At 40.4% G+C, this 12,407-nt stretch overlaps 1 protein-coding gene across 1 annotated transcript in view; it reads left to right on the top strand.

Annotated features, from left to right (window-relative positions):
• Positions 1–11,057, top strand: part of LOC106965314 (pregnancy zone protein-like) — a 47,968-nt gene extending 36,911 nt beyond the window's left edge. The window contains exons 21-36 of the mRNA XM_015061321.3: positions 121–242; positions 459–510; positions 2,695–2,778; positions 3,296–3,472; positions 3,762–3,849; positions 4,497–4,653; positions 5,039–5,113; positions 5,402–5,585; positions 6,010–6,233; positions 7,075–7,293; positions 7,447–7,577; positions 7,952–8,042; positions 8,717–8,785; positions 9,118–9,220; positions 9,597–9,638; positions 10,290–11,057. Coding sequence (XP_014916807.3) covers positions 121–242; positions 459–510; positions 2,695–2,778; positions 3,296–3,472; positions 3,762–3,849; positions 4,497–4,653; positions 5,039–5,113; positions 5,402–5,585; positions 6,010–6,233; positions 7,075–7,293; positions 7,447–7,577; positions 7,952–8,042; positions 8,717–8,785; positions 9,118–9,220; positions 9,597–9,638; positions 10,290–10,312 — 1,841 coding nt within the window. The 3' untranslated portion in view covers positions 10,313–11,057. The remainder of the gene's footprint in view (positions 1–120; positions 243–458; positions 511–2,694; positions 2,779–3,295; positions 3,473–3,761; positions 3,850–4,496; positions 4,654–5,038; positions 5,114–5,401; positions 5,586–6,009; positions 6,234–7,074; positions 7,294–7,446; positions 7,578–7,951; positions 8,043–8,716; positions 8,786–9,117; positions 9,221–9,596; positions 9,639–10,289) is intronic.
• Positions 11,058–12,407: the final 1,350 nt, after the last annotated feature.

Below are 12,407 nucleotides of genomic sequence, written 5' to 3'. Positions count from 1 at the left end.
CCCTCCTCCTTCGACCATGATGCACTGAAAGAAAACCATCGTACCTACTGGAGAAACTTAAAAAGAGGAACCATTCAATATGGAATCACTGTTTAACTCCTTAAGGATCTTATTTTCCAGGCAAGGTGAATTTCACAGCTACCGTGGAGGCCCTGCAGTCTGAAGAATTGTGCGGCAACGAGGTGCCTACAGTCCCGGTGGTTGGGCAGAAGGACACTGTAGTCAAGCCCTTATTAGTTGAGGTACGTGGGTAAACTTCCGGAGTCTCAGAGGCCTTATTATATTGTATAGCATTACCTACTATGTATGTGAGTGCCATTTCGTTCCCAAGAATAGAAACGGATCTGCAGCTCAGTGTCTTACTGACATTTTCCCCTCTCCTTTAGAGTAATTGGGTTTTTTTTTCTTCTACACTCAGTATGACTTTACTTTTTCACTTTTTTTTTTCCAACGAAAAGCCTGAAGGAATAGAACAGGAGGAAACTTTCAACACACTCCTCTGTGCATCAGGTAAGGGTCAAAAGTAGACAAAATTCTCACGTTCAGCTACTCGCGCCCAAGTGTAGAGTTGTAGAATGCCATATGCGGTATGGTTTCCTCTGGAGAAAAAAAATAGCATACTCTCCCAAGGGCAGACCTCAGGGCATTTGATTCAGAACGGTCTTTTCCAGATGAAGACTCAAAGAAGTTAAAAGACCTACCTAAAAGCTTCCGGCTAATAAAGAGAACCAAAGCTGATGACCGCAGAACAGGATTCTTTCCAATGCACCTGCGTTTATCAAACTTCTCCCTAAATAATTTTCAAAGTATTGAAATACCTGTGTGGCAAGAGTAGTCATTATTCAATGACTAGTTTAAGTGTACTCAAATTTAACTTACTCATGTAAGTCATTTGAAGAAGAACTTCAGGTCACTAGCATATATAGAAAACCAATATCTTACTAATACTATCAACAAAACGATATAAAAATTACCATGAAAATGTTCAACTCTGCACCATCTAGAATCCTCTTGAGAACAGTGCTCGGTGTGCAGATCTCTCCTGTTTGTGAGCATCCCTTGATAATCTCATTCAGTCACAGAACTTGAATAACTTGAATAACTCCAGCTTTGCACTGGAGACAGCAAAATGTACAACTTGGGTCCACACTGCCTTCCTAATTCAGACTCGTGTATTCAGCTGCCCACTTATCAACTCCACTGACGGGCCTGTGGACTCATCGGTATTTCAAAACCAGCATGTTCAAAACTACACTTCTCCTGGTTCCCACAAACCTGCTCCTCCTGCCATTTTTTTTTTTTTATCCATCTCAGATGATAAAAATCCCATTCTTCTACTTGCCTGAAGCAAAAATTTCGTAGTCATCCTTCACCATCACTTCATTACATTCCACACCCAGTCTGTTTTCAACTATGATCGGCTCCACCTTGACATTTTATCCAGAACCTTCTTACTTCTCACCATGTGCACTTCTACTCTAGTCTTTTCTCTCCTGGATCATCTCAATAACCTCCTAACCGGTCGCCTGGCCACCTGCCCTTGATCCCTGACAGCAGGAGGGATTATTTAAAGCACACTTCAGATCATGTGCCCCGTCTGTTCAGACCTTCCGAGAATTTCCCATGTCCCTGAAAGTTACAGCCTATTCCTCCAATGTCCCCTCCAAACCCTCACGATTGCCATGACTTCATACCCTGTGACTCTCTCCCTCACTCACCCTCCTCTGGGCACAGTGGACTCCCAGTCTGGTCTCGGAACACAGCCAGCATGCTCTAATCTCTGGAGTCTTTTCGCTTTTTGTTCCTTTTCCCTGGAAGTCTCTTCCCCCAGATGTGTGTAAATCATATCCCTTGACATCCTTCAAATCTCCGGTCACCTATGATTTTATTGAAGAGAGGAGCTTACTTCACACCAGCTCTGTCTTTGTCTTACCAGCTGTCCCATATAAACATTCTGCTTTAATTTTCTCTATAGAACTTCTTTTTTTTTTAATTTTTTTTAACATTTATTTATTTTTGAGACAGAGAGAGACAGAGCATGAACGGGGGAGGGGCAGAGAGAGAGGGAGACACAGAATCGGAAGCAGGCTCCAGGCTCTGAGCCATCAGCCCAGAGCCCGACGCCGGGCTCAAACTCACGGACCGCGAGATCGCGACCTGAGCCAAAGTCGGACGCTCAACCGACTGAGCCACCCAGGCGCCCCACTATAGAACTTCTTAACGCCTATCATACTAAATATTTGTTTGTTATCTGATTCCTCCCGTTAAAATGAAAACCCTGGGAAGTCAGGAATTTTTTTTTTTTTGAAAATTGTTATATCATTGCACTTGAAGCAGAAGCCGGTATATCGCATGCACTTAATGCATATTTATGGAATGGAGGTATTTTTAAAAAAAACACTCATCATATATATCCACATAAACAGTTAGGGGAAGAAAATAGTCATAACATAAGGCATGTGCTCAGAAGGAAATCGGTACAAATTTAGCACAGACATATATTAATTAATATGGACTTCACTGCAAGATGAACCATGACTTTAGGAGAAACTTGGACGGCATCAAAGAAATTATACAGTGATCCAGAGAAAGGACAGGTGGGAATTTGATCAAAAAGGGGAAGAACTTGAAACAAAAGTAGGACATTGCTCTCTTGTTGTCCCTCCCTTATACATATTTGTCTTCTTTCATTAGAAACTGGAGTGTCTGAAAAGCTGTCACTCAAAGTTCCTTCAGATGTGGTTGAAGGATCTGCCAGGGCGGCATATTCGGTTTTGGGTGAGTCTGCCAGCCTGAGGCAAACAATTTTCCATCTCACTATTCTCGTGCACGCAGCCTCACTATCCACAGTTAAGACATTGGCTGTAGGCATTCGTTTGAGAGAAAGAGTGCTAAGCTAAGAATCGCATTGGGTATTAGTCAGAAGGGGGGCTGAACAGATGTTGTGCTACCTTGACACACTCTAAAAAGTACCAAGGGTCACCTCTCGGTGCCCTCAAATTCAAGAGACTGACTAGGTGGTGAGGCATCCTAAAAGTCGGTTTTTACCAGACAAGTTGTTCATCAGAAAAGATGGTTCCTGCCATTCAGTTTTTTCCATCCTTGAACCACTGACTTTATTTTTCCCACTTTTCTCTATCCTTTCTATTTCTTGTTTTTCTTTGCCTCTTATGCTTTCCTGTCCTTCTCTCTATAAGTGATTTGACCTCACACTTTGCTAGTAATCTATCTTCCTATCCCAACATAGACCAGCTCTGAGTGCCTCGGATTTTTTTTTATGTCTCTCATTCCCCAGGTGACATACTAGGTTCTGCAATGCGAAATCTCCAGAATCTTCTCCAGATGCCATATGGTTGTGGAGAGCAGAATATGGTCCTTTTTGTCCCTAACATCTATGTTCTGAACTATCTGAATGAGACAGGACAGCTGACGGAGGAGATCAAGTCCAAAGCCATCAGCTATCTTGTCAGTGGTGAGAGATTACCCCGAAAGGAGAAATCTTAACTGATTCCCTAAATAGCTCTTTCACTGAACTCCAATCAGTTTCTCCTTGGTTAAGATTTAAAAAAATCACCGTTGCTACGATAACCAATCAAATGTCCCACTATACCTCCAGAAAATTCAATGGCATTATCCAGTCTTGGAGATATCTTGATAAAACAGTAGTTTTCCTAAGATTCCTAACCAAGTTTTGAGGAAAAGACTGATTAATTCTCCAATGTTTCTGCTATTTCCTAAACCTATGAATACTTCCTTTTCAGGGTACCAAAGGCAGTTGAATTACAAGCACAAAGATGGTTCATACAGCACCTTTGGGGATTATTATAGTAGAAATCAGGGAAACACTTGGTAAGATAATTATTTCCATATGCTCACTGTGGATTCATTCTATTTGGGAATTCTGGAAATATTGATTCTCTGATACCTGAAGTTGTTCCATGGAACGCGCTATCCTTTAAAACTCCACAAGCCTGTCATCACTATCGTGTGATCTCACCAATTCATGTATGAACACTCACCTGTTGCAATAGTAGAGTAAATGGCAGTAAAATAAAGATCCCCCAAAATGGAAATATAAGGCAGGAAGCATTGTAATGTGAATGGTAAGAGAAGAAGCTTCTATACTGTGTATTAAGGGAAGGAAGAGGGAAAGGATGGAAAGAGACTGTGATGTGATAAAGAATCATTTAGGAAATGGCAGTTTGGGTGACGGACTGCGTTGTCGGGCAAACATTTTGCACGAAAAAAAAGTGAAAAAAAAAGTGGAAAGTTCTTCATCAACTCTGAAGAAACCAGTTAAGTCGAGAGATTCAAGAAAGAACTCAGAGAGTTGCTGCACAAACAAAAGAATATTTAGCGTGCACGTGTCCTGTCCCCACCAATTCCCCCAATGGTTGCTTCCACTGAGTTGTGAAGACCAAAGTCTGAATGCCGTTGCCCAAAATGAGCTTTGAACGTGAGATGGTCCTCATGTCTGTCTCTTCTGTGCTGGACAGGCTTACTGCATTTGTGCTCAAGTCCTTTGCTCAAGCCCGGTCGTACATTTTTGTGGAGAACTCGCACATCACGGATGCCCTCACTTGGCTCTCACAGAAGCAGAAGGAAAATGGTTGTTTCCAACGCTCCGGATCACTGCTAAACAATGCTATTAAGGTGGTGCCATTAATTTTGTCCTGGTCCCTGGAAATAGTCACATGTAGGGACAAAGATACTCCTACTGATTCCTCAAGTCTCGGTGACATAGATTTGAGGTAGGGCGGTAGGTTCTAAAAGCTTCTGCAACCTGACAACACATCAGTAGTTCTTTAGGGAATTAAAATAGTGTGCGAAACGCCCCAGCATGTTACTAAGAGTGAGGGTGAGTGATTTGGAACTGATTCAAGAATTTTAGGGTGGAGGAGAAAGAGGGGAAAATCAATCATACTGCACAAGAAAAGATGCTTTCTGGTGAAAAGTGAGCAAGGGGAAAAGTAGAGTTAGTCAACTCCGGCCAATGAATATTGGAATGTTTGCGTATCTCTGCCTGTGATCTTTACAGGGTGGGGTAGACGACGAAGTGACGCTCTCCGCCTACATCACCATTGCTCTGCTGGAGATGCCACTGCCTGTCACTGTATGTACCAGCACAGTCCCGATATCCTGTCTCACAAATATAAGGAATACAAATCACGAAATTATGAATCTCTGAGGACAATGAGTCGTGGTTTTTATGTTATTTAATTTTGGTATATTTTCACTGGCACATAAAAGACTAGATACTTTTGGAAGCCACAGAGGAAATTATTCTCGGGTCAGAACCGTGATGTCACGTGACACATGGAGACTATTAATCCGGTGTTAGCCTGGAGATCGTTCATTAGCCTGGTTGTGCTAGATAAAGATCTTTTTTCATCTGCTTTAGCACCCTGTTGTCCGCAACGCTCTATTCTGCCTGGAAAGTGCCTGGAGATCCATTTCAGAGTCAGAGGCCCAAGGAAATCTTGTCTACACCAAAGCATTATTGGCCTATGCCTTTGCCCTAGCAGGAAACCAGGCCAAGCGAAGTGAGCTGCTTGAATCACTGGACAAAGATGCTGTGAAAGAAGGTAAGAGTTGCTACGGTGAAAGGAGGTAGAATTTACCTCCGGAATCACCAGTGATCAAAAGAAGGAAGAGAACCTATCATGACTATAGTACATCACATATATCACATTATATTATTATAATGATGATAAGAATAATTATCATTGATCCAACGCTTCAATTCTGTAGGTGACATGGAATATTCTTTCAGTTCACACATTGTAGACTCTGCAGCCCGACCTCTAATATCACACCAGTATGTAACAGACACAAAGAAAAAAAACTGTGATTTACTGGAAACGTAAATTGGCAAAGCGTTGCTCGATTGGTGATTACTATTTTTACACCGGCTCACTACTACGTGAGCTCTAACGCTAATGAATATTCATGAATCAGATTTAAAAGTCATTCTTTAAGTTGAAGATCATACTCTTTTCCCTTTCAAAGATGAGTCGATCCACTGGCAGCGTCCTGGGAAAGTTCAAGAAGTTCCGTCGCTCTATTATCAACCCCGGGCTCCTTCTGTTGAAGTGGAGATGACCTCTTACTTGCTCCTTGCCTATCTTACTGCTCGGCCTACCCCATCTTCGGAAGATCTGTCTGTGGCTTCACGTATTGTGAAATGGATCACCAAGCAACAAAACCCCAATGGGGGCTTCTCCTCCACTCAGGTCTGTGGAAAGACCCTGGGAAGAAAAATAAATACCTGACTACATATGTAGACACAACCATATTCTAGGAGTTGGATAATTGGATAATATTTCTAATTCATACTTTCTCCATTCCTCCATCAGCAGAAGGGTTCCAGCCCCCTGTCTTAATATATTCATTACTGCGCTGCCCTTTGTACAGTCTTTCTTATCTTCTCTCCTTAGTGGACCCCCAACTGTAAAATAGATCAATCTTTTTAATGCAGTATTTCATAAAATTACTTCCTCGTTAAAGTAAATCTTTTTCTAAAGACGATTCTAAAGACTAGAATCGTCTAATATTTTATTCAAAACATTTCCTCTCCCCAGTAAACACGAAGACTCCTATCTGCTTGGGCTGATCCCTTTGCTTTTTTCTGGAATTGGCTCCCTCCTTTTTCTGTGTCTTCCCACCCTGGTAGTCCCTGATGCCCCTCTTCTGTCTATATAAACCCTTCTCATGATTCATCCATACTCTTATGTCTAACATTCTTCACAGTCTCCTCTGACTATCTAGCTCCGATTTCTTCCCCTTTCTTCGAATGTGTACACATGTATTATTATATAAATTTATAAATTATCGAGATAACCTCTGCTTTATGTCAAATATCTGGGTCGAATTTCCATGTGTTGAGTGTAAATTACTTGAATGGGGAAACTTTTTAATGTCCCCCCCCCACCAAGGACATAGAATAGTTTATGATTAATAACAGGTCTGCGTTTGTCACTAAATAACTCCGAGAGAGAGTAGGGTTGATATGATTTACATCCAGTATGATTTTGGTACCTTCTCTCCCGTGATTTCTGCCCCATCTCTTTTCAGGACACAGTGGTAGCGCTTCAAGCCCTGTCCAAATATGGAGCCGCAACGTTCAGTAAAATGGAGAAAGCTGCTGTAGTCACTGTCAAGTCTTCGGAGACCTTCTCAGAAAAATTCCAAGTACACAATGCCAACCGCCTGTTGCTTCAGGAAATCAGGTTGCCAGAGATTCCAGGGGAGTACAGCACGACCGTGTCAGGATCAGGATGTGTGTACCTCCAGGTGAGACTACCAGGGCGTAAGGGAAAAGTCTCAAGAATTAGATACGAACCTCCAAATGGAAAAAGGCATGTGGGCTAAGAAGAGATATGAATCATCTAGAAGAGACAGACTATTAAAGTGCAAAGATAAGGGATGTTTTTAAATTTGTTCTAGACATCCCTGAGATATAATGTCCTGCCCAAGAAAGAAGGAAAAGTTCCCTTCGCTCTGAAGGTTGATACTCTCCCCAAGAATTGTGATGGCGTAGAAGCTCACAGGAAACTGCAGATTCACATCAACATTAGGTAAATCCTTGTGTAGGTAAGACCTTTCATAGAATATTGAGAAACCGATTTTCTTGTGCGGGGAACTTCCGTTGTCCAAGATCACACATTGTGAATGTGTAATTCTTGCAATATTTACTAGCGAGAAAATGTTCTTCACTCTTGCTGAAAAGCCTTAACACTGAGAACATGATGTTGCCATACCTGCAGAGTGTGAGTTCATAATGGTGGGTTTTCCAAACAACAATAGCAGAAGCAAATAAAGTAGATGGGGAAGCTCCGTGGTGCTTAAGGATAGAAAACACCAGAAATAAAAGAGAAGGGGAGACTTCTGTCTTGAACAAACTCCAAAAGATTTTGTTTGAATGCCTTCTCCCGATGCCCTGACTTTGTAGTTACACTGGAGAACGACCAAGCTCCAACATGGCCATTGTTGACGTGAAGATGATATCAGGCTTCATACCTGTGAAATCATCAGTGAAAAGGGTAAGCCCTATATCCCTTACAGATATCAAAGTCATGATAAATACTGACATTTGTGCTTGTCAATTTTATTTTACTGATTCAGTTTTACTTTATTTTACTGATTCAATTTTCAAGAGGTGTACTCTCTCAAACTTACTTCCCTAGAGTGTGCTTACGTCATTTTAATAGTGAATCATCCCTCTTATGTGGTATCAGGTATAAGACGTAAGTCCCAGACATGGCTCCAGCAGGCCCGGAGACATCTAGATATGTGGAGAGGTATTGAATTATCTTCCAATCGTGTATGTTAAAAAGGGAAAATATATCACATATATACACATGTATATGATATAAAAAGATGCCAGAGAGAGAGAGAGAAATGTGATACTCTCCCTTTTTCTTTTTATATGTAAAGGATAATTCTCTCTCATATATTATGAAAATATGTATGTTATGGATAGATTAGTTAGATGACAGATTGACAGGTAGGTAATAGATAGATACAGAGATACAGAGGTATAAATAATGGTAGATAATATAGAAAGGGCTTAATACATATTACTATATTCCTGAAGAAATCACAATTAGCAATTTGGATGTTTCCGAGCAGCCCATTGGATCATAAATACCTGAAAAGTTCTCTCAGCCTGGAATTTCCTCATCTCATATATCTGCCTTATGGTCTTGATCAACAGCTCCAAGAAAAGCCTCAGATTCAAAGGACTGAAGTGAGCACCAACCATGTCCTGATTTACTTTGAAGAGGTGAGATTCTGTAGACTCTGCCAGATCCGGGAACACTACTAGAGGTTCCAACACACCAATCCAGATCCTAGATAATAATGTTTTTCAGACACCCAGGTGAAGGAGGCTGAACCAGTCCACAAAGTTCAAGCTTACTACATTTCACTGTCCATAGAATCATCTTTTTTGTCCTTCCTGTATCTGTCACTGAGTCCCAAAATGCCATTCTCTCCAAAGGTTTTGTTACAGATGGATAGCGTAACCATAAGATTTGATGATATCGTAGGAAGAGAGGATGGTAACTGGTAACTAAGTTAATCTTGGATTCCAACTTGGTTTTCCTGTCTCTCCAGCTAACCAATCAGACCCTGAGTTTCTCCTTCTCAGTGGAACAAGACATCCAAGTAAACAATTTAAAACCAGCTACTGTAAAAGCCTATGATTATTATGAGACAGGTAAGTGGGATTCATACGTGCTGAACCTTAAAAAGAAAGAACTAACCTGGTAAAGGGTCACCTTAACTGAAACAAAACTGCGCAGTCTTTCCCTGGAGGAAGAAGTGAGTCTGCGATCATTGGATAGGTACAGCTCCAATAAGAACAGCAGGGCTGCGAAGAGGGCTACCCGGTGTCCAAAGAGAAACAGCCTTCCGTTTGTGAAACCAGGCCCTGAATTCTGTATCCAAGCCCACCTTCTTCTTCCTCCCCTCTCCACCAATCCTACATGGTTTAGCACAGAAGTTCTTAGTTTACCGCTTATTTATAAGTAACTGCCCAGATGCCTGTTTACTGGAGGTCTTCACTCTTTCTGTCTTCTCATTTTGTGTTTCAGAGGAATTCACTATTGAAGAGTACAGTGACCCCTGCAGTGCTGGTAAAGTATAAACAGTAAAATCTAGTGCCAACATGAAAAAAAAAAAAAAAAAAAAGCACCTGTCATCTGCATAAGGCTGTTGCTTGAGTCTATCCTTATCATATTATAAAAGTCCATGGTGTGGCATTTATGAAGCAAACTGTTTCAAATGTATTATCAAATTTCTCAGTAAGAAAAACATGCATGTAAAGTATAATTTCTGAATCTGGGAGTACTTGTTTGCAGATGAGTCCAGGAATTTGCCACAGATGAAAACTAAATCATCTAATATTTAGTTTACATTGTATACCCAATGGTGATATATTTGTCACCTATGACATTTTTAGGATGTTTCTACACTTATACCATTTAAGGTCAGGAAATTTTTCCCTGTAACCATCCATATAGCACAGCAGAAGAGATAGGACCTACAAGATTTTCCCTTAGGCTGGTCAACGGTGTTCATCTTTGACAATATAACACTTGCTTTGAGACCTTCAGTTTTCCATTCTAAAATTGGTGGGGGGCAGAGAGGGGGGACAAGAACATCCCTATCATTGAAAGTAATTAAAATTTATTACATTTGAATATTTATGATTGAAATATGAAAATTATTCCTTTAGTAGATGACAGAATCTCCCTAATTTTCCTACCTTTTATTCCACTGTTTAGAATCTGAACACAGAAGTGCTTAAAAATGGAAACTTGTGGACCTCATCAAATGATCTTCTCTAGCAATGAAGAACAAAGATTGATCAGCAGAAAATATAAACAGGAGACAGGAATCGGAATACATAATATTTGTATGTGGAATAAATTTATGACATATACACATCTACAATTTCTTTTGTTCTTTATCAATGTTACATTTCCCTTCTGAAATCTGTATCTATTCCCCATAACATTTTTAAAAACACTATTAAAGCTCTACAAAAAGCTGCACTCAAAACACTATAGATAAATCAAAATGGAATTCCAAAAAGTGTTCAGATAACCCACAGGAAGGTAGGGTAAAGAAAGCAATGTTTCCAAATATTGAAAACATCCAAAATGTCCATCAGTAGGTGAATGGTTATACTAACTGTGGTGCATTCATGCCGTGGAATACTACTCAGCAATAAAATGGAACCAACTACCGACTTACACAATAATTTGAATGGATCTCAAAAATATTACGCTGAATGAAAATACAGCCAATTTCAAAAGGTCATAGTGCATGTTTCCTTTTGTCTAACATTACTGAAATGACAAAATGATAGAAATGGAAAACAAATCAGTGGTTTCCAGGGGTTATGGATGGTAAGGCAAGGGAGAATTGGCATGACTATAAAGGGCTAGCTTTAGACAGATCTTTGGGTTGATGAAATCCTGTGTGTGTTTCCTTCACAAGTAAAATTTTTGAATTTGTGGAGCTTAATAAAATACAGCCTTTAATAACTATTATGGCTGGTCCATCTCATTTCTCTGTTTGCATCTTTTCTTTGCAATACTGCTTATTATTTACTCCAGGTAAAACTTTAAAATCCTTTGTGAAGTTAATTATCTCCCTAGTCTTACTGGGTACCATTTAGTGTTGCATTGAATATTAAGCGATTTCTAATGATTCTGAAAGTCAACATTTTACAATATTTAGCCTTCCCTATTCAGACACAGGTTATCTTCATTTATTCAATTCACAAGAAAGTGAATTCTGAATTTGATTTACTCTCTGATTTTGGACTGAACTACAAAGTTAAAATTAGAGGTTGACTTCATAAATATATATAGTGTGATAAGATAAAAGCATGAAGTGGGACGCCTGGGCGGCTCAATCAGTTAAGCACCCAACTCTTGATTTTGGCTCAGGTCATGATCTCATGGTTTGTGAGATCCAGCCCCATGTCAGGCTCTTCACTGACAGAGTAAAGCCTGCTTGGGATTCTCCTTCTCCCTCTGTCTCTCTGCTCCTCCTCTACTTGTGCTCTCCCTCTCTCTCAAAATAAATATTTTTTAAAAATAAAAATAAAAAATAAAAGCATAAAACAATGTATATACATGGAGACAAATTAAAAGATAAATGCAAGAATAAGATTACGAGGGGCTCCCGGGTGGCTCGGTCGGTTAAGTCTGACTCTGGCTGGGGTCGTCATCTCACAGTTCGCGGGTTCGAGCCCTGCATGGGGCTCACCTGAGAGTGCAGAGCTTGCTTGGGATTTTCTCTCTCACTCTCTCTCTCCCCTCCCCTCCCCAAGCTCATGCTTTCTCTCTCTCTCAAAATAAATAAACTTAAAAAAAAGAATACGATTACAAGATAATGAAAGACTAGAAACTGTTGAAAGATTTTAAAGCGACAGAATATTTCAGACTTGCATTCTGAGAGTTCACCTCCTTGGCAAAGGGAAGAAAGGAGCTTTTGCTGATGTCCAAATACACAGGCCATTTGTGCACAGCCAGGCTATCTTCTTCACGCTTAATCACATGGTTTAGCACACATATCTCTCTTCCACACTTCTACACACTTCATATAAAACAAACTAAAAGATTATTTTCCTCTCATCTCCGTATCAGATCTCTTTGAAAACGAAACCTGTATCTTAATCATGCCTGTGGCCTATTCGCTTAACACAGTGCTGTGAATATCGTAGGCTCTCAGCAAAACAGAAGTGTGAAGGAACAGTTCCCTGAGTGAGCCTGTTCCCAAACGTGGGTACGTGCAAGATAAATGGAGTAACACAAAGGTGTTGGAATACATCAGGAAAGAAAATGCACTAGAAAGATCATTTCACCCCAAGCTGAGTTGAATTGCTTAAT

The sequence above is a fragment of the Acinonyx jubatus genome, chromosome B4, assembly GCF_027475565.1.
Source record: "Acinonyx jubatus isolate Ajub_Pintada_27869175 chromosome B4, VMU_Ajub_asm_v1.0, whole genome shotgun sequence".
Taxonomy (NCBI): Eukaryota; Metazoa; Chordata; class Mammalia; order Carnivora; family Felidae; genus Acinonyx; species Acinonyx jubatus.
This window is presented reverse-complemented; position numbering and strand designations above follow the sequence as displayed.